General features: G+C 39.4%; 1 protein-coding gene across 6 annotated transcripts in view; it reads left to right on the top strand.

The window, feature by feature from the left end:
• Positions 1-14: 14 nt before the first annotated feature.
• CTTNBP2 (cortactin binding protein 2) overlaps positions 15-22,811 on the top strand; it is a 161,953-nt gene continuing 139,156 nt past the window's right edge. For 2 of the 6 annotated variants that reach the window (XM_034964881.3, XM_034964880.3), the window contains exons 1-2: positions 28-242; positions 12,050-12,157. In XM_034964881.3, the coding sequence (XP_034820772.1) occupies positions 162-242; positions 12,050-12,157 (189 nt within the window). In that variant the 5' untranslated portion in view covers positions 28-161. Of the gene's footprint in view, positions 243-12,049; positions 12,158-22,811 lie in introns of all 6 variants that reach the window. The other 4 variants (XR_004672605.3, XM_034964879.3, XM_003808646.6 and 1 more) reach the window with 3 other exon arrangements.

Below are 22,811 nucleotides of genomic sequence, written 5' to 3'. Positions count from 1 at the left end.
CGAGGGCGGTGGCAAGGGGCGGAGGGAGTGCCGCGGCTCCCGGCTCCCGGCTCCAGGCGCCCGCGTCCCGGACAGCAGCGGGTTAAGTGCCGCCCGCGCGGAGACGGCTGAGTCCGGAGCCGCGGCTCCGAGCTCGCATTCGGATCCGCTAGAGCAGGAAGATGGCGACGGACGGCGCGAGCTGCGAGCCCGACTTGTCCCGGGCCCCGGAGGACGCGGCGGGGGCCGCAGCGGAGGCGGCGGTAACCGAGTTCCCGGGGCGGGCGCGGGGCTAGTGTAGACGCGGGCCGGGGGCGGCGCCGGGGTCCCAGCCGGACCCGACTTCGCACCCCCGGGACGTTCCGTAAGCCCGGGACTCTCCGGTGCCCCTTCATCGGGGCGCCCCTTCCTCGGGATGCCCACACGGTGGAGGCCGGGGGGGGGGGAGCGGAGCGGCCACCCTGGCTGGGGATCCCTTCTGTCCCTTCCGCGCCCCACGGGAAGCGGCCCCGGGTCGCCCGGTTCTCCCAGCTCCCTGTCTGCGTCCAGTGCGACCCCTATGCCCACTCCCTCCGCTGCGGTCGCTTCTGGCCGGGGGAGAAGGCTGGGACGTGTTTCCTGGCGAATTTGACCCCCCATTGTTCACCTCTCGCTGCGCGCGTGGTTGTAAGCGCGTGTCTCGGGGGTGCCTGGTACCGCTCAGCGGACCCGGGAGAGCAGCTTGGGGGAGGTGGGCCATCGCCCAGCAGGTGTGGGGATGCCCATTGTGTGCATCTGGTCCTGTGCCTTCGGGAGGCCCACTGGGAGAGGGCCGTGTCCAGATGTGGGCGCTGCTGCCGCTGAGGCCAGCGCTTTAGGTCCTAGCAGCCTGCTGCCCCATTACTTGGTGGTAGTGATTGGGGTGGGGTGGATGGATTGGTTCTTCCCGAGACGATGCTCAGGAGAGGTGGAGGTTCTGCACCTGGTTTCAAGACATTGTTCTCCTTCTCTGGAGTCTAGAAGCCGAATGCGCTACCATTCTTGACTGGTCCTTACTTTCACCCCCTTAATATACCGGTGTAGAGACTCGCTGGTGGTTTCCAGCCTCTACTTTGGGGAAGGGCTGGACCCACATTTCCTGGGTGGAAAAGGTTCTCGGTGTTTGGGAAGCAGCTTCGCAGGAGCTGCAAGGAGCTGCAGAGAAAGGCAGATCTGGGAGCGCCTCCCACTCTTGGCCCGATCTGGCTGCTCCCGCCGAAGGATGGGGTGGGATGGAGCGAGCGGGGCGTGGACGCCCCCCTCTTCCTATCAAGACCTGAGCAGAATCAGTGCAGGAGCGGGAGAGGGCAGGGCCGGGCGTAAACAGCGGGGGCCGCTTTAACTTCCTCCCACCCTCTGGAGGTAGGGCTTTCTGGAGAGGGAGAGGAGAGATGTGGAGGAAGGTACTTGGGGTGAGAGGAGCTGAGCCTGGCAATGGAAGGAGAAACGGGGAGGAGGACTGCTAATTTCCACTTGTAAAACTGGCAAGTTTTGATTTGAACTTTTGGGAAAATTGAGTTTCCATTCTTTGCATAGAAAATGAGAACTTTAAGATTTCAAACGAAACCTGCCCACTTATGTGAATCAGCTCCCCTCTGTGGCGCACAGTAAGGAAACTAGCTATTGAGACAAGGCTCTCTGGCAAGTGGAAATGATTTGGTGCCTTCATCCCCAAAAGGTGGGAAGGGGAAGGACGAGTAAAAAGAAAGAGGGTGTGTGTGGGGTGTGTGTGTGTGTGTGTGTGTGTGTGTGTGTGTGTGTGTGTGTGGTGTGTTGTGTGTTTCTTGTTCCCCAGAAAGGTTGAATTTGTTTACTTAATCCACTCAGAATGGGTTTCTGTTACCCTCAATATTTTAATCACCTGACAATTAACCCAAACACAAACATCTGACTAATGGTCTGTAGAGCTGATATATAGTTTTGTTAGGTTAGATCGTAAACAAAACCCAGGACGCCAGGCAGATTTCTGTGTTAACAAGGTCAGTGTTCCCTCTCTTCTGTTTAAAATGTTCAAGTCTGATTTTCACTGCTGATAGGTGGGGATTTGATAATTTCACCCTTGTTAATGGGCAGAGCCATGGAAAATCTGCGAAAGTGAACCTTCTTTGCTATTTCCATAGAATCCTTTAGGGTTGCGAGATGCAATAAGGATTCTTCATCTAGTAGTTTAAAAACCAGTAATAATTTCTGAATTTTTAGTAAAATTTTGATGATGGCTTTTGTAGTAAATTGGGCCTTTTATTTTAGTTCTCCAAATAGTTTTGACTTAATAAGGCATGGTTCTCTCATATCAGCCGCTTGACCTATAGACTGATTTTTAAGTGAAAGGAAAGCTAGTGTAGAGGAGTGATATGTGTCATCACAATTGCTCCTTAAAAATCAAAGGCGTTTTATGCATTTTGGGTTCTTGTTGACTGATATTTTTTATTTTAGTGAACAATTCACTTTGCATTTTGGAGATTTGTTGACTTTCAAATTGGTTTACATATCGTGCATTTTTATGTATACATTTGGCAGTAAGGAGTCAATGGAAGCTCTGAAGCAGTAGGCTATTTTTGAAAGTGTTTTCACTAAGCTTTGACTATTTAGATTGTTGCTTAGAAACAAGCTTAATTTATAGTTTTCAGTTTAATATCATTTTTAGTGGAATGTTTTAAATTTAGTTTGTGATCCTCATTCTTAGCTGTTTAAATCCTGAAAGCATCCCAAGTTTAAGGCTGGGTAACAGCTACATTATTCAATAGGATCATATTAATAGTCTTTGCCGTGAACCGTGCCGGGAAACCTGGGCTATTTTCAGTGCCTTAGCCAAATGTGATGACTTTTATAGGCCATATTGCTGTTTCCACTCTGAAAATAACTCCTAATGGATAAGGCAGTATGGAAAACGAAATCTTCATGCTTTTTATTGTCACCAAAGAATTTTGGAATGAAAGGAAAATGGAGATCTTTTTAGAGCTATATTTGGGAAGCCAAGCAACATTCTTGTCATTCTGAGCTTTTCTGGAGCAGCTAATAGACAAGAAGTAGGTATAAAATTTGTTGTCATGGTGGCAGTGACAAAGAAAAACTTGGACAATGATTTAAAATGCACGACAGTGATGTTAAACAAATTAACAGCTGAACTTGAAATTTTTGTTTTCCAGGTGACAGTATTGAATGTAAATGCACTGAAAAGAACTTCCGTAGCCAATTGCGCTAAGCGTTTTTTTAAACTAAATTATAGTTACGTGGCAGCTATAGAATGTTGAAAGTTTTGCAGCTTAATTTTTAAATAGGAAATAACGTAGATTTAACACACATTACTGAACACTTACTGAGATACAGGCATCATGAGTATGATCTTCACTGCCCTAAAGTAATACATTCCAGTGATAGAAACTGACATACGCCAAGGAATCAAATTGGGGATGATGGTGTCATGAGAGGCAAAAATGATTTTGCATTAGAAGTTTGGAGAGGAACAGTCATAGAGAGGGTCCCTAGTGGATGGATCTAGAAACTTCCATAGAAGGATGACATTTGAAGTAGTCCTTGAGACTGAAGGAGGATTTGGACCGGCACTGCAAGAAGGAGTGTGCAAATGTGGTCATATCCTAGGGAGCCATATGCGAAGGGTTTTCAGTGATGAGCATAGAGGTTCCCATTCTGGTCTCAGCTATATGGTTCAGAAAAATAGCTTGGAAGTTGAGGAAATTGACTGGAATATTTTTCCAAAGATGAGAATATAACTGTTTTCAGTGTCCTGCTTTTCACTCTTTTTTTTCTTCTTAAATAATAGGTTGTAGATTTCTGTTTGCCCCAGTTTTTGAACTTTATTATTATTGTCGTTGCTGTCATTGTATTTCTCACAGCAGCAATTTTGTTTAGAGAACATTTGTCTTCTCAGTGATTGAATCCATGCCTGGGCTAGATTACCAGTTGGTTCTATCCTTGTGTGTTTCTCATAACTTTATGAGGTGAGAAAATGTTTCACAGCCTTGGTACTTAGACATTTACAAATATCTGCTGTTGATCATGTGGACAGGAAGGCTGTGGCTGGGAGAAAGCAGCCTCCTCCTCCGAGGAGAGTTGTGTGAAGTTTGTAAAAGAAAGCAAAGGTGGTTAGCACAATGCCAGGCACATGGTAAGTGTTCCACAAATATTTACTGAATGAAGAAAATGAAAAGAAGCTCACCAAGAAGCTGTGTCATAAAATTTAATGTTGATTGGCTAATTAGAAAACTCACTTTGTGTGTTACCAGCTATCTTATAGTGAAATTATTGGCCTGTGACTTGTAATAATTAATGTTATAGATATTATAGATCTTGATCCAAAAAGATAACCCTAATTCTTTTAAAATTTTCATTTTAATACTGCCGCTTTCCAAGCTGCTTTTCTCAATGACTTCTTAGATTCTTTGCAGGGGTTTTTTAAAAGTTTAATTTCCAACACTATTAGTTTTCTCTTTAGATTCTCCCTTTTCAAAATGATGATTGAGGCTGCACCTCTGCCATCCTGCATCCTTCCAATAATGAGTCAAGGCCACATCACCCATTGGGGTGTGGAGGAGAGGATGATTGATAGGGGGTTAAGAGAAATGTGGGGAAGTTTGGAAACAGGAAAGGGGAATAAAAGGAAAGAATGGGCAGGAAAAAAGGAGTTTAGGCAAGGCTTTAGAATAGTCTGCAATTTCACAGAAATGTGGGACTGGAATTTCAACTTTGAATGTGCCTAGGAAGGATGGAGCAGTATCCCCCAACTTCGTTTACTTTGCTACCCAGGCCTGTCTGAGTATTGCTTTAGAAGGATACTTTATTTGAACATTCTTGATTACATTATTCTCTGTTGGTGCTCCTTTGCAAAGCTTATGTAACATGGAAAAATATTTGTCTTTTCTGTTGGTAGTTAGGTAAGGAATCAGAGGAGAGGTACGAGAGACGATGATGATGACATCGATATTGAAAGATTTTTAAAATTTTAATGTTTTAAATAACTTACACAAATAACGAGATCATATTATTAATGCTGTGTACAGCATGATGCCTTCCATATAGAAATCCTGATTTTAGAGTAGGGGGAGATACTCTCTTTAAATAAATTGTTAGTAACCAACTAATACGTTGGGGATCAGTTTAAAAGGTTATAGTAAATGTAGAGTAGTCGAGGTAACATTGCTGTGTGGAGTGAGTACTTCTTTGCAGATGATTTGGTTTTGACATTTTTATATTTCATTGAAAAGACAAGATGGTTCCAAAGGCCTGCGTCTTCATTTGGCCCAGCCTTTTCATTTGAAAATCAGCGTGCAGATATTTGCCACCTACAGATAATCAAGACTATTCTTTAATGCATTGTAAGCTTCTTAAAGGATGGTTATTACATTTGAATGTCTGCTTGCCTGTGGAGCTGATCCATGTCCCATGTCGGGCTGATGTAACATTGAAAAACTGAGTTAGGGTGAAAATAGATGTTGTTTTATTTGAGATGTAGTCCTTTTTTTCCCTAAGGAGGAAATAGAGACTGCGGGGAGATCTGAAAGGAGGAAAAGGGAGGTAGCTGAGCTTAATTATCAGAGGCTGTCACCCCTGAGCCACTTTTCTGCCATTCTTTCCAGCTTTCTCAGCTAAAACTAGTTACATCCATTACCAGGTTTCCTTCCTGACATTGTTTCCTTGTCAGTATTACCTCCTTTCAATACACTGAGTTTCTTGTCTTGCATCAAAGACCCCAGACAGTGTGGTTGATTTGAGGTGCATGACCTTGGAGAGCTGACACCAAATAGATCTCATGTTCTCATACTATATGTTGTTTTAAAGTGGAACATCAAGCAGCTTCCCTAGTTTAGGTTACTCTAAATGATTTTTGAAACACTGAGTGAATCATCTAATACAGTTACTTAGTTCCCCCTAGAGTGGGCTGAAACATTGTATCTTAGTAAGATGGATGTACCTGAGACATCCTTTGCACACTTTCTGTTTTCATACTGTGTGCAGTAGACATTTTATACCCAAAGTGTATATGGTGGGGTGGGGGCAGGGGGAGCATGTTGGATAAAATAAGTGAAGAAGTAATGTTCTTACTGTCCTGACACATCTAGTAGGAGTGAGAAAATAGAGTTAATAGAGATAATAAGTTTACTATGAGGAAATGCACAAGGCCAGACATGATTAACTGCCAAGTGAAGTAATAGAGCAGATTTTAAGACTGAATGGCGAGAACAAGAGATTTCTGGAGTCTGGAAAGACATTCAAAAGTGGGTTTGAGCTATGTGCTGAAGAAAGATAGTACCCAGATGAATCAGAGGAGAATGGAGGATTAGGAAGAGCAGCATCAGTGGTATGCAACCCCATCACAAAAATTCTTTCCTCCTTGTAGAGAGAGAAATCGGGAAGATAGTCTCAAGGCAAGAAGTAACTTCAGAGATTTGAAAATACTTTGAGATCTTGAGAAGTATGTACTTTTCTTCATGAAAACCCTTACAATTAGCTGAATTCTTAATATAGTGCATGTTCTTATGTACCTAGAGAGGTGAATTTAATATTTTGCGTGTCAGTGATACAGCCTTTGCATTGTGATGGTGAACTTTCAAGTTGATTTCATTGCTTTTCCTTTTTGATAGCCCTTATTCGTCCCCAAAGCATAAATCTTGCTTACATAGAAAGTTCTAAATGCATTATTATTAGCATGCACTATTAAACTGGGAGGAAAATACATTTCTCTAACTTCTGAGCAAAGAGGCAAAATCAGTTTTCCTCAAGTACCTCACAAAGGCTTTTAGGCTCAGGAAATGACCTAAATGAATTTCCTCAGTCCAGTAATCCAGTTACCCTGATGGTACATGAAATCAGGACATTTAGGGGCTGGAGGAGATTTAAGAGATCACTTACTCCAGCATCCTTATTTTTACTGATGGAAAACCTGATATTCAAACAGATGAAATGATTTGCCCTAGTTTGCTGATTCTTCCCTAGCCACATTGCTCATCACCCCACCTTCCAGTCTGCCTGCTTTCTCCTGTGTAAAGCTTACTGATGGAAAATAGGCACAACCTGCTGGATTTTAAATTGGAAGAGAGGCTTTTGGTGTTGGTGGGAAGAGCCAGAGAAAGTGCCTGAGTTTGTGTTTGGTCACCAACATATCCCCCAGCAGCCCTGATAGGACGGATGTGTTTGAGGAAAGATCTGAGGGGTGTCTCTGCCATTGTGGCTCATAATGTCTCCTGAAGGCATTCTGATAATCAATCAATGTTGGTTGGTTCCACTAATTCTAAAAGGGTATGGGTAAGACTTTTCTGTTAATATTTAGCTGTATCTATTGAATTCCCCACATAAACCTAGTGTTTTAGATTTGGGGAGGGGGAAACTTGGTATTGGCCTGTGTTCAATTCTGGAAATTTAAGATGAGTTGACTCAGCCAGGGTCTCTTTTGTCTATTCTGTCTCTTTCTCTCTTTCTCAGCCTGTATGAGAAAAAATCCTGAAGAATGCCCTCCCCACGCTTGCCCCAAGTAATTCAGAGCTGTTCAAAACTACAGTGTTGAACAGTTGAGTTTGGGATTATTGCTCCTTTTTCATTTATACATAATATATCATATATATGTATATATTATATATAATTATATAAGTATACTTTTTAATTTTAAATAAATTATATATAATAAATTGTAATATACAATAGATTAACATACAATAAATTAATATATATGACTTGTATCCTAAACAAGACATACTTTGATGACCAGATTCTGGATTAGTTGAAGCTGCCATGCCAGATTTTTAAAACTAGGTGTTAAGCATTTTTTCTGGAATGCTTTTCCTGGCAAATGTAACAGGCAGAAGAGTGGCCTGTGGAATTGAAATCTGTTTTTCTATTTTTTCTTTTTTCTTTTTTTTTTTTTTTTTTGGAGATGGAGTCTTGTTCTGTCACCAGGCTGGAGTGGCACGATCTCTGCTCACTGCAACCTCTGCCTCCTGGGTTCAAGCAATTCTCCCACCTACAGCCTCCGTAGTAGCTGGGACTACAGGTGCACGCCGCCATGCCTGGCTAATTTTTTTTTCTTTTTTTTTTTTTGTATTTTAGTAGAGACGGTTTCACCATGTTGCCCAGGCTGGTCTCGAACTCCTGAGCTCAGGCAATCTGCCGGCCTTGGCCTCCCAAAGTGCTAGGATTACAGGCGTGAGCCACCGTGCCTGGCACAGGTCTGGTTTTACTTTGTTTTTAGTTTCTTTTCATCACTAAAAAATAGCTGGATTTTTCTTTTTTAATTGGGAAAAGCAAGTTCAATAGTAAACTTTAGTCTGCGAACATGTCTGCTGTGATTTTTTTCTGGGGGGTGTTGGGGATTTGGGGGTCATGTTTTCATGAGTGCCCTGATAGAGACCTTAATTTTTTTGTGTGAGTGGCAGCATTTGAATCTGTTCTGTCTTCTATCCAATTTGAAAATTACATTATCAAGGCAATCTTTTATAAACATTGTATGACTTAAAATAGTTCGTTTGGCTCTTAAACCAAGAAACTTTAATATTTTTTTCTATATCTAAGTACTTTTGTACCATATGCATCTAAGATTAATGCCACTTCATATATATATGAATATATATGAATATATGTTGAATGAATATATATGAATATATATTGAATGAATATATATGAATATATATGTATATATGAATATATATGAATATATATGAAATATGAATATATATGAATATATGAATATATAAATATATGAATATATATTCATATATCTATATGTGAATATATATATTCTAACAAAAATGTAGTTTTTGTTAGAATTTTTGCTTCTGGGGTTATTTTTCTAAAAATGCTAAAGTGCTTTATATTTATAAAATACTTGGAGTCTTAAGATCTCCAGCATCTTTTCATGCACAGTACTTTTTTTAACCCTGTTTTGCCAGAATAGAATTGGAAATAAAAGTTGTTGACAATTTGAAAATATTATTATTATATTTGTACTATGGAAGGCCAGGAATTAGTAGAGAAATTTTACTATGACTAGTAGTGGAGAAGTGGGGGTGGAGTCATAGAGGGAAGAGAGACAAGCAGACAGATGCACTGTATGTTTCAAACAGTACATCACTTCATATGTTGTGATGGGAGACAGATTTATTTTTAACATTCTGTGTGACATAATCTATGGTTTAGCAAGAACGCTTGTACCAATATTTTTTATTTTAATGAATTTCCCTCTTTATTGATGATAATACATAGAAAAACAGAAGTTTTAGCTGTAGGTCACATGTGTTGCTGCTACTGACGGAAGCAGGGCAGGCTCTCCTGACTGTAATATGAATCAGGATCTTGGCAATATCTTTCATAATTTGTTAGTTTTTAAAATGGAGCACTTTGCTTATAAAGCTTTGGAGAAACAAGACAATAAAATATACAATTAATTAAAATCTTTAGAGCAACCAGCAGCATCATTAATAAAGCATTACACTCTAAAGCACATAAGAATTGCAGCGTACTCTCCCATCTCAGTGGGAAAAACCAGGATAAAAGAGCCTGTCTTTCATCATAGTGAATAAACTGAGTTTATTGGACTTGGGCTGGTAGATTTTCAAAGAAATAGGCTCCTGGCCAATACCCCATTCCTCTCTACATGAAACATCTGGGTTAATAATAACAATCGCCTGCCTTCATTTGGCACTTACTTCATTGATATGTTCTTGTTTAATCCTCACAAGAATGCAGGGTAGATGTTAGGAATTCCATTATACAGATGAGAAAACAGAGGATGGCATGAGTTACAGAAGTGCTCCTCACCATGTAGTCCGTGGACCAGCAACATCAGCAGGAGCTTGTTAGAAGGGCAGATTCACAGCCCCACCTCGGACTCACTGAATCACAATTTCCAGGGGTGGAGCCCCGTGGCTTGTTTTTTCACAAGGTCTTCAGGTGATTCTTATGCATGCCAATGTTTGAGAACAATTAGTTTATAAGACCTTATGGACACTACTGTGTAGTAGGAGCAGAAACTGAGACTTGGTACATTGGATTTTACTGTTCATAGGGAGCATCTGTAAGAAATCTTTGAAGTATGGATCCTTCAGAACTATACATGATTTATGCTTGCTATAGATTTTCCTTTTCTCTTTATCCTTAGCGCTTGCCTTTCCAAATAACTTCTCTGTCTAGTGTATATGCAAAAAGAAATAATTTTAAGAGAGAGATCCTTTTAAAACCTTTCTTGAGAGAACCCCCTAGCTCTAGTCTCTTTCCCCTTTGTACCGTCATATCTCTTTCCAGAAGATTATTTTGAAACTTAAATGTGACCATTCTGGTCATGCCTGTTTGAAAGCCTCTGAAATCATTTATTGTCTTTGCTATGTATACTTTTGTGTCTTCACAGAAATAGACCAGTGTTCATGTTGGCTGACTGACAGGATGGTACCATTTTTATCTCATCTCAAAGAGCTTATTCTAGAATGTTGGTGCCATGCTGGCAAAGTGTGAAGATAAATCATGGCATTTGATCATATATCCTGATTTTACCATTTACTGGTTAGTTGCATGATCTGCATATATCATCTGACTTTTCTGAGTTTCTATTTTAAAAATGGAGGTGGCAATATGGTGTAAATTAGAGTCAATTCTTTGAGAATACTTTGGAAGCCATTGGGTGCTATGCAAGTGTGAAGTAATGTTCTGGCATGTTTTGAACAATGGCTTCTGAGGGCGAGTCTACAGAGAGATTTGGGGATAAATGTTGTGTTACTCTTCCCTGTGATGGTGACTGGGCTTGTCAAATGAGTTTGTGTACAGAAGGGAGGAGCAGAGTGTGCCTGGTGGAAGGATCTCAGGCTTTGGACTCACCCAGGCTGACTGTGAACTTGCTCTCAGCTTTATCTCTAAAACGAATGCCAGAGAACCTACTTGTAAAAGTTGCTATGAGGAAGGTTGGAGTGGAAGACAAAAGAATCGAGAGTCAATGGTATATTCATGGGATTTAAAGCCATGAGAGGTTGGATGCAGTCACTCAGGGAAGAAATCTACAAGAGAAGACAAAAGGGCTGGAAGAACCTTGTGTGAGAAATTATGAACCACCACACCGCCCCCCCACCCCACGCCACACCTAGGGCTCTGGTGCTGACTTTGTACTGTAGCTGGGTCCCTGGAAGGCTCACTTACTCGAGCCTCAGCTCCCTCCCAGGCCTGCCAAGAAGCTACAGAGGCATTCATAAGAAGGCACTTTGATAACCAAACAGCAGGGGTTCCAAACCCACCTGACTATGGCAGCCCAGATGACCACACATGGATGGCAGTCCTGGCTTCTTAAAAGTGCGTGTGCCTGTACTGTGTATGTGTGTGTGTATGTGTTGGTGGGTGAGGGTTGGCAACATGAGGAATGTGTTCCTTCTAAAGGGGCAGCTACTTCCTGGCTTGGTGGATTATTGCCCTGAGGAAATATGAATCTGGAGTTACCCAGTCATCTGACATTTAAAGACAAGCCAGGGATCTGGATTTTTTGGTGACATCTTCAGATTTTTTTAATGTTGGCTAAATGAAAAACAACAACAACGACACACCCACTTTGTGACCCGAGTAACACACATCTGTGGGCCAGATTTGGCTGCCAGCTGGTGGCCTCTGCTGCAGAGTGTATAAGCATGACCTATTATTATTGGATGTTCTGGAATTTATAATAACCTCCCAGGAACCTTTATGCTGGGGCCCTTCTAGGAATACATCTATGCTTTCTTTGCTTCTCTTGAAACTCCCCCACTCCCCCAAGATGTACCAGACCTGTTTAGCTTCAGACTCCAGGGACTTTAAATTTGTGCTATGTAATTTGGAGAGATTTTGAGTCTGGGTGTGCAGGCAGGCTGGGCAACTATAGCTCCTTGGAGAGGAGAGTTGAGAGATTGGCGTTATAGTTTTTACCTCTCCTCCTAGAAGGTCAAGGCGTAAATTGTCTGCTGCAAATAGTACCCCGGTGCCTGCTGGATCTGCCGAGTCACTGGGATAAAACTGATTCATTACATACCCTTAGGATGTGTGTGTCTTCCTTAGGAAAAGATTTTTCATGGCCTTATTTTTTTATGTGTTACAGAAAAAAGAGTTTGATGTGGATACTCTCAGTAAATCCGAGCTGCGGATGCTCCTCAGCGTGATGGAAGGGGAGCTGGAGGCCAGAGACCTTGTCATCGAGGCCCTGCGGGTAAGGACGACACAGGAGTGGGTCTCCATGCTGGATCATTTGCTTTTTTCAAAGAGCCATTGGCAAACCTTCTTTTTCTTAATTTTTGAATCAAATAGATTTAAAATGTTACATCAGGTCAAAATGTGCTCTTCACCCCAAACACTAACCCATAACTTTTATAAGCCCAAACAAACACTGAAGTCAGATGGTCATTGAAATGCTGGGGGCCGAGACGAAACTGTTTAGTACGGGAAACTTGAGGAGTCAGCTGTACTCGTTCAGAAATCCTTTTATGTTTCACATGTTTATTTGGTTAGAAACGTGTTTTCAGAAAATTGCTAATTTGGTATCCTACATGTATGTGAGGGCAGTGAGGAAAAGTTGAGGTTTATAAAAAATATTGCTGGTAATAGATATTTTTTCTTCCTATAAAAATTGTTATTTTTTTATTTTTAGAAACTCATGCATTAAAAAGTAAATGTTTATCTATACCTTCAAAGTGTTAATTTTTTCTGGTCTTTCAGTAATTTTGAAATATTTCTGTAATTGCTTACAAAGAATATATTACTTAAATGTCTCAATAAAATTTTCTTTTTGAAAAAACAATGGTGAATCTCAGCACTTTGGGAGGCTGAGGTGGGCGGATCATGAGGTCAGGAGATTGAGACCATCCTGGCTAACATGGTGAAACCCCGTCTCTACTAAAAAATACAAAAAAATTAGCCGGGCATGGTGGCAGGTGCATGTAGTCCCAGCTATTCGGGAGGCTGAGGCAGGAGAATGGCGTGAACTCGGGAGGCGGAGCTTGCGGTGAGTCGAGATCACGCCACTGCACTCCAGCCTGGGCGACAGAGCGAGACTCCATCTCAAAAAAAAAAAAAAGAAAAAAGAAAAAACAATACATCAAGAAAGTCTAATCACCAATTTTCCAATTAAGTATTCTGGATCTTGCGTTTGTTTTGGTTTGTAGATCAAACATAATTTGGTGCTTGTTTTTTTCCCTCTTTTCTATTTAATACTTTGTCTGTAATTAGTTATTTTTTGGTTCTTGGTCATTTGGCCAAGAAGGATATATTTATTAAGTATGGGTTTATCTTATTTCATCAGGGAATTGTTTCCTCAAACCTTGTCTTAGGAAGTCTAATTTAATGTACATATGAAAATCTGTGGAATGTTAACACATTGTTGCCTGTGACAGGAGCTTATATGGTAGAGGAGGGAGGTGGTAGTGCTGGATGGTCAGACATAATAATGGAGAGGGTAGACATGGGGAGAACTCAGTTGTGTGGGAAGAAGAGATAGTTCCTGAAGTCATGTCTTCAATGTATTTTCATAAACCAGAAGTTGGCATAGCAGATGTAGTGATTATCCATCAATTTGATTGCAGAAACAAATTGCCACAGAAAAATGGTAGTATAGTTAAGTATAGAGGCCGATATTGAGTTAAAGGTGTTGCCTTTTGAATGACAAGTTCTGCTAAGTAGACATTTGCAGTTTGCTTATATTCATCCTATTCCACATTGAGAACATCTGTATTGCTGGCAAATGTATATTTTCCTGAATGAAATTTTTGGGAGAAATGCTGAGGCAGCATGTAACTAACATATGTGACCCTTAGCCCAAGGACAGAACAAGGGCACAGTCAGCTGCGGAGGCCAGTAGTATAGCCTCTTGTGGTGAGATAGAAGTGAAGGGCTCCAGCTGTGCCTTAGATATATATATATATATATATATATTTTTTTTTTTTTTTGGTCCTTCTGTGTTAACTTGTGAAAGGCATCAGCACTATGGAATTCCCCACTACTCACATCAATGTTTGAACATTTAGTGAAGTCTGTGTTTTTATGTATCACCTTAGCAACCACATGTATTTCTCTTTTTAATTTAATTGCAATACTTTGAAATGTTGAAATGTGAGAGTAGACGTAAAGGCTTGCTAATAATCAGCACTTGCCGAATGAACATTTTTCATAGCGTCAAGGAATGTTAGAATTACAGGGAGCCTTAGATGATATTGTAGGTCAGTGTTTTGCATCCCTGTCAGATGTGGTGTCTCCTTTTCATAAAATATTTTATCACCTTCTTACTATCCTGCAATGAAATTTATGGAGAATTGCATGTATAAGTAGGTTCTGTTAAAAATTACAAAACCAATACAAAGATAACAGGAAAATATTTAAAATAAAATATGATGTACTCAATATATAAATGCTCAGACATGACTGTACTGAAAGACGTGATAAAACACGTGTCTATTTGAACCTATTCATGGCATTGACATCAATATAATAGTTGCAAAAGAATCCTGATCCCATCCTGCTATGTTGTTTACTCTGAGTCAGCAGATTTGTGGTGGGTGAGGTGATTTTCTGAAATGGTGAATGACTTAGTAAAGTTGCAAACAAAAGTACGCACATACACAGGAGTTGAATCCCTGGAAAATTCAGTTTGTTAAAAATTATATTGACTTGTTTAATAAGTAAAAAGGAGTTACCCTCTAGACTGGTCATATAGAAGGTTCCAGTGAAAGGAATGAACAGAGAGATATTTGAAACATGGCACAGTTCCTGGATATGTGGAAAGGAACCACATCTTTTCTCTGCCTCCCTAAGTGCCAATCACTGTGAAAACCAAAAATGCTCATCTGTTTCCAAAACACATCCTAGGGTACTGCTCCTGTGGAGAACCACTGGCCAAGACCAGTTTCCTTTTTTTATAGATAAAATCAAACAAAAAGCCTGGAGACTTCTGACTTATCGAAGGCCACAGATATGGCATGCATAAGAGCTTCCAGTTCATTTTCACACAGCCTGCCATGTGGAACTCGGTGTATATGGAGACTCTTTGTTTTGTTTTGTTTTTTGTTTTCTTTTTTTTGAGACGGAGTCTCACTCTGTCGCCCAGGCTGGAGTGCAGTGGTGCAATCTTGGCTCACTGCAAGCCCCACCTCCCGGGTTCACGCCATTCTTCTGCCTCAGCCACTCAAGTAGCTGGGACTACAGGTGCCCGCCACCATGCCTGGCTAATTTTTTGTATTTTTAGTAGAGACAGGGTTTCACTGTGTTAGCCAGGATGGTTTTGATCTCCTGACCTCGTGATCTGCCCCCCTTGGCCTTCCAAAGTGCTGGGATTACAGGCGTGAGCCACGGTGCCCGACCTATGGAGATTCTTAAAGCTTTTTTGGTTTAAAATTGAGAATTGTGATTTCTTTATTTAGATGATTGTGTTTTTTACAGTAGGTAATAATGTCGTCTTCACATACCTGTGGTAGCCATCATAGCATCACTGTGGTGATTTACTGATTGAGTGTTCCCTGGGACATTCACTGGTCACAGTATGTCATCTGTTTGCCTTTTCCCATAGGGGTGGAATGTAACTGAGTGACTAATGCCCCAGAAAGAAATTGGGAAGGAGAGAGGCTGTGAAACTGTCATTTTAATTTTGTTTTACATTATGAGATCAATTTACTCCTAAATCAAGAATCAAAATCGCCTCAATCGGTAATCAGTGTGCTGCTATTCAACTGTGAAGGAAGTGCATCTTGGTTTTTTTCTTCAGCCAAAATTAATATTCCTCTGAAAATAGTAAATAGTTTTGAACTTAATATATAAATTATAAAGATACCTAATTTGTACACTGAACTTTATTAAATTTAGAAATGATTTTGTTGTGAGACAAATTCTTTAGAATTTTAAAATCTTTAAACATATATTTCAGATGAAGCTATTTTACTTTAAATCATGCTATCTTGAAGCTTTGATTTCAAGTTATTAAAAATTGCATACATCATTGAATTAATGGCAATGGACTTTTCAAAACAATCCATAAATATAATTTTGGATGGGGAGGATGTTAAGAGATTGCAATATATATCTTGGTACCTTTGCTATTTTCATATACTTAAGGTACAGATACTTCCTAGTATAAAAAGCCCATGATAGTATTGAAGACATTAATTTTTAAAAAGAGCAATATTGATGGAAAAATCTGAATTGCATAAAGCTGATTAACTGAAATGTATTTTAATTGATTCTCATGGGAATTATTTAGTTTGTCAACAATTCCTCCATATTCACATAGAGTAGGAATAAATCTTTGAACAAACAGATAACATTCAGATAAAGTCCAAAGAAAAATATTTTGCAGTTCAATAAAGAATTTGCCCAAAGAGAAGCAGCTGCATTTTCTGAACACCAAGATAGGCACAGAAGCTTTTGAATTAAATTTAATTGGCTGTTCAAAATCTGAGTACACAATTTATACAGAAATCCGTGATTCAAGATTAATTAACTTTGTGGAGTCTTCTGGCCTTTGTTTCTTTTTTCCTCTTGCTACTGGTATTCTTACAGGTATCTAAGTCAAAGAGAGACAAAGTCAAGATGATGAAAATGCTATAATCATAAAATTTTAAAAGTCAAAATTATGTGCTTAAGCCTACATTTTACAGTGCCCAGCCTGCCATCATTAGCATGAGTTTACATAAATATTATATCATTTAAACAATGAATTCCTTTGGCAATTATCTTCAGATTTTTTCTGTGCCTTTTTCCTTTTAGATTGGATAAATGAGATTGACCATAAACCCATGGCAATTCTTCCTCCTAACCTTCATATAAAGTAACTATATAATCTAGACTTTCAATTATTATTTGCATTGAAACTTTTAAAAATTAGCCAGTTTAACATTTCTTCAGATAGAATGCATTTATGACCCCAATAACATAGGAGACTATCAGTTATAGAATTGCCTTGTACAAGTGGCTGTAAGAAAGAGACTCAACATAAATAGATTAAATAAGTTCATTTCTCTCACATAACAATCTGGAGGTGAGTGATCCCAGCTGGAGAGGCAGCTCCATGCTAAGTGGTCATTCAACAACCCATGTTATTTTTGTTTTACTACTCTTCTTAGGGAGTTAGCCTCATCAGCATGCTTAAAACAGGATCAGTGCCAGCTCCACATCCCAACATATGGTAAGGGGGAAAGATGGGAAATGGAGGGCAAGCATTTCCTCTAAGTATGGTCTTTGTTCTGCAGAGTGCACACAGGTGTATCGGTGAGACCTTTCATAGACATGGAACTTTTCCTAGTTGCATAGGAGCCTGGAAAATGGCCATGGCTGGCTGTAGTACTATGGAAGAAGGGAGGACTTGGGAGAACTTTAACAACCTGCTGAAGTCCAAGAGGGAGGGGCCCTATCTTGATTTCAATATTATCTTTCAAAATATCCTGGGCTAAGATATAGGAAGATAGATCTTTCCCTCCTTCCTTCCTCAATAAGGATTTGATGAATACCTATTATGTAGCAGGCATAAAAATAACGTTTGAAGTACATGTAAGTGAAGATGTATTATGCCAAAATTGTATCTGTTTAGAAAATTCTGTTTCTTGGCTTTATATATTTAAAATTAATTGTTCTGTGTAGTGCCATCTAGGCCTAAGTTTTACTTTTCTCAGACTGTGACTCAGTATGTTGAGTTTGCCTAGAATGATCTTCCTTTTCAAAAACTTGACTGTTCATTGGGTTCAAAATTAAAAATAAAATTTAAAGTTCTTAAGTAATTTTGCTTTAAAGCAGGTTTTCTCAACCTCAGCACTGTTGATATTTTGGACCATTTATTTTTTGCTGTTTAGGGGGAGCAGTCCTGTACATGTAAGATATTTAGCAGCATCCTTGGTCTCTACCCACTAGATGCCAGTAGCAACTCTTTGGTTGTGACAACAAGAAGGTCCCTCCATGGGGGACCAAATTGCTGCTGCTTGGGAAATGCTGTTTTAAGGAGGTAATACTAGTCAAGGAAGGACTATTTTTAAAACTGATTTTGCTAAAATTGGCCAGGCGTGGCAGCTCACACCTGTGATCCCAGCACTTTGGGAGGCCGAGGCGGGCAGATCACTTGAGGTCAGGCGTTCAAGACCAGCCTGGCCAATGTGGTGGAACTCTGTCTCTACTAAAAATACAAAAATTAGCCAGGCATGGTGGCAGGCAAATTTGGGATGAGGTCCCTCTATTTATGGCTATTAATGCAAACAGTCCGCATGAGGTAATAGCTTGTTGACCCCCATCCTCTCTATAGAACTGAGCCCAACCACTTGCAACAGTGAGCCCTTGCCTTGGGACAGGCAGATTTAATTTGCCAGTGATTATAAGATGTATCTCAGGCTGGGCTTGGTGGCTCATGCCTGCAATCCTAGCACTTTGGGGAGCTGAAGCAGGTGGATCACTTGAGGTCAGGAGTTCGAGACCAGCCTGGCCAACATGGTGAAACCCTATCTCTACTAAAAGTACAAAAATTAGCCAGGTGCAGTGGCACACACCTGTAATCCCAGCTACTTGAGAGGTTGAGGCAGGAGAATCGCCTGAACCCGGGTGGCGGAGGTTGCAGTGAACCAAGATCAAGCGACTGCACTCCAGCCTGGGTGATAGAGCGAGACTCCATCTCAAAAAATAAATAAATAAATAAATAAACTATTTTTGCTAAAATAAATATAAAAACTCTATTCAAATATGTTGCATAATGATGCAGTGATTTTCTTGAAAAAGTATACCTTTAAACTAAAAGTAATTATTCTGAAAATGCCCATTTAAACAACTTCAGGACCCTTTCAAAATGTATTACATATTTTACTATTTAAAATTGAATTACAGTTTCTTATGCAGAAATTAAATGCCTTATTTTTCAAATTAAAAAGCCTTTATGGTTGTATGGTTCAGTGCTAGAATCTTGACATAGAACAAAGGCAATCACTTTAAATAGAATAATGGTTCCACTCTAGTTTTAAAAGCAGCCACAGAGTATGCTACAGAGTATTGTGAATGTTTTCCTCATATGACATGTCTGCTAAATCCTGATAAAAGAATAACAATCTGGCTTTTTATTGGTTTCAGCTAAGTAAAACATGCAGTCTTTTGTATTTTAAAATTCTCCTGTGAATGCAGGCATTTGATTGACCAAAACATACCCTTTTTGTGCTGTTCATTATAATTAATGAATGAATTAATTTGCTGAGCAGAGCTGAATTTATGAAAACAAAAATTAATTTAAGTTTCCTTTCCTGTCTGTTGAGATAACGCTTTTGTGCCATGCTAGAGAAAGGAAGAAGGGTGTTGACCAGTTTTTGTGTTGTTTCTGCAAGCAAATCAGTTTTCAGAAAGAACAAATAGCTGATGATTTTTAAGTAGCATTGTATTTGTTCCAGCAGGACAAACACTGAAATAATCAACTTTGATTCTTCTGGTCAATGTTTTCTTTGATAAACATTTACCATTAGTAAAAAACAAACAAAAAATAGAATACCATGCAAAACATTGCTTTTCCATATATTAGAAAATGCAGGTGATGAGGTCATGAAACCAAAATGTTTATGATCACCATTTCTGGCCCATATAATAAGCAAATGAAGTAACTGCGTAGCATTTGCCTGCTGATTATTAATAAGTTACCAAGATATATGTAAGGAGAACACACTAAAGATGAGGCTTTTCCCAGCTCAATCTCCCACATACCATTTGATCCGTTCTGCTGCAGGATAGAATCCGGGTTACAAATAGAATGAAACCAGGAATATATTTTTGCGTACTATGAAGATGATCACAATTATGGGGACTGTCAGTCTAATAGTTCATTTTTAGAATTCCATGTGATCTGAAAATACAAGGTATTCCTTTGAGGCATTCTGATTACATTTTAGCCACCTCATCCTGACACTTGGTGGCTAAGCTACAAGTCATGGGTTTTTGCAGAAATTTCTTTTGCCACCTTTATGAGGAATTCTATGTTTTGATTATAAGAGGAAACAAGGGTCTAAAGCAGTGTGCTCATATACAGTGTGCAGCATCATCTTATGTAAATTTTTAAATTTTGTGTGGCATTATTTTCAACTTTGCATAAATAATTCTGTTTGCAGCCATCTCTGTTCACAACCAGCTAAAAGTAAACTAAAAAATGAAAAAGGAAGAGGGTGGTTTTATCATTTTAAACTAAAACAGTTTCTTTTCTACAGCCACCTCCATCCATCCCATGATGGTGAGTTAGGCAGTAAGCAAACCAAAGTCAAGAAAAGGGCAATTCCATTTGGCTCATGCTTTGCAGGAATCCTGAGGTTAACTGCTATTTACAACAAGCTAGAGATTGAGCAGGGGATGGAGATGAAGCTTAATATTGTTAGGTTTTCGTTATATGTCCGGCACTTCATAGGCATTATTTCTTATCCCTGTGAAATCTCTTGAGATCAGTGGTAGTACCCCTACTTTAGGAACAGAGAAAGTAAAGCTAATAGGATATATGCCATTTTCTGTCTGACTCCTAACCTTAGCCCTCATCATGTCTCTCCCCCAAAGGCAACATTAATGAAACTAAGCATTTTCCTAGAGCTGAAAGTTGTCATTTATGGATTTTTTACTTTACTTTAATTGCTATGAGGGCTCAGACCATTTCTACACACCTGTAATCAATTGTAAATTTCAAAAGCTGCACAGAAATTGAAGCTACAAAGAAATTGTTAGTATTCTATGTTTAATCATTCATTTGCTGTTCCCTTGCAATTGAGCGCAGGTAATTATAAACAGAAGTAAAGCCTTGAAAATTTTTAAGATCCTATTGAATGGCAAGTATAATAAGGTAGAGGAACATCATTGATTTTTAACGTGTCCTTCTTATTAATTATACCAAAAGCTTGTACTTTTCTGTAATTAGGGTATGATTCTAATAGGATGAGAGAGAACATGCTGGTGCACGTGAGAAAGCTGCATAACCTGAGTTTAGGGAAGTGATGGAGATTTCTGAAATACACAAGGACACAATTACTAAGGAACTGCTCTTTCCACCCTGACCATCTTTGCATATTTTAGTCATTAAGTCTGTCTCTTGTAGTTGCATTTTGTTTTTAAATTTGTAAATATTTTAGTTTTTCATATTTGATTTTTTTTTTTTTGGTTTTGTATCTGCAAAACATCAGCAGGTAGTAAATTCAGTCCTTAAGTAGAAATTTGGTTTGGTTTCCATGAAAGGCTGTTGTATGGATTTCCTTGATGTTATAAAATTCTTTATTTTTTCCAATCAATAAAAGTTGAAGTGAATTTGCGAGGGTAGATTATGTAAGCCAGGGTCATGATAGAGGCACTACCAAGGAAGAGTTCAGTATTTTAAGTAATTGATATATTAAAATGCGGATGTGTCATTGGCCTTGTTAGAAAGTTCAGGTTTCCTTTCATGAAGCCTGAATCAACAGAATCTAGTTTTAGATTAGATTTTTTAAGACAAACTTTTAAGTAATCCTGTCAAGTTAACTTAGAGTTGATGATTTTCTATTGATGAGTCTCTTTCCGTGAGTGCCTGGGAATACATTTTTCATAAAAAAGTCTCAAAAGTGTATTGGGCTTCCTTCTGGAGTTTCTTGACAAAATAATGAGACTTGACTGGCATAACTGAGAAGCAACCTTCCATCATGTCTGCTTGGCTACATCAGAGGTTCCATGTGTTTTTGTGCCTGTATGGGAATAGTAACAAGTTGTGAGTTTGGTTTGGTGGACTGTAGATAGGACAACTAATGGAAGAGCTTTAGAAACTCTTAATAGATACTGTGAATATGTTAAATTCTTAATAAGTTTAGATTTCAGAGAGTTGACAATTGAGATTCACTGTAGGCTCCGAGTTAGGAAACAGATGTGGTAAAAACAGTGTCTAAGGGAGATTACGTTAACCACTTTTGGAAATAGATTGACAGTAAAAGGGAAAGAAGGAATCTGAGGAAGCAGTTACAGTTGACGTTAATTAAAGTATGGTTCCATGAAGCTCTGAATTCTGGGTGATGGCTCTAAATGTAATTGTTGTGTGTGTGTGAGGGGGGTGGTGGGGAGGTATTAACAGGACTTGAATAGACAGAAGAGATTGGGAATAAAAGTATCTCCTCCAGCATGAGTGCATTATTTTCCTTTATTTCCTCTCTTCTTTTTCTTTTTTTCCCTCTATTTTCTTTTCTTTTTTTCTTAAATAGAGACAGGGTCTTGCTATGTTGCTCAACCTGGACTCAAACTCCTGGGCTCAAGAGCTCTTCTTACCTCAGCCTCCCAAGTAACTGGGACTGCAGGTGTGTACCACCATGCTAAGCTTAAGAGTGCATTATTTTCTAACTGGTGACAGCAAATAGTTGTTCCTACTGCAGTTTCTGTGTCAGGGTAGAAACTTTGTTTTTTAAGGACATTGTGTTTATACTCCATGTGAATTCATGCTCAATTAATTCAGGCATTTGTTCTAGTTCTTCCAACAGCCTTTTTAGTGCTTAGCTGTTCAACATTCACCTAGTAAATATTTTCTCAGTGTATATTTATCATATCAGGTGTTGCACTGGGAAGAGAGTGTAAGCTAAATAGTCCCGGTACTTCTAAAATTTATTGTCTAGTAAAGAACACTAACCATAATAAATTGCATTTGTGATAAGTGTGACAATGGAAAAGTACTGGGCTGTTAAGATTATGTACCATGACTGATATGGTATTTTTCTTATACCCACTGTGGAGGGCTGTGTAATAATAGGGCCAAAGTTAAGAATACAAAATATTTGCAAAATATTAATATTTATAATATATCTAATAAAATAAAAATAACCATGTTTCTCTTGTTTGGGCCCCACCTACTTAGGTTTCCCTGGATTTTGTGCAACTCCCTCAAA

Source organism: Pan paniscus, chromosome 6 (assembly GCF_029289425.2).
Source record: "Pan paniscus chromosome 6, NHGRI_mPanPan1-v2.0_pri, whole genome shotgun sequence".
Taxonomy (NCBI): domain Eukaryota; kingdom Metazoa; phylum Chordata; class Mammalia; order Primates; family Hominidae; genus Pan; species Pan paniscus.
The sequence above is the reverse complement of the archived record's forward strand: the minus strand, read 5'-3'. Positions and strand labels throughout refer to the sequence as shown.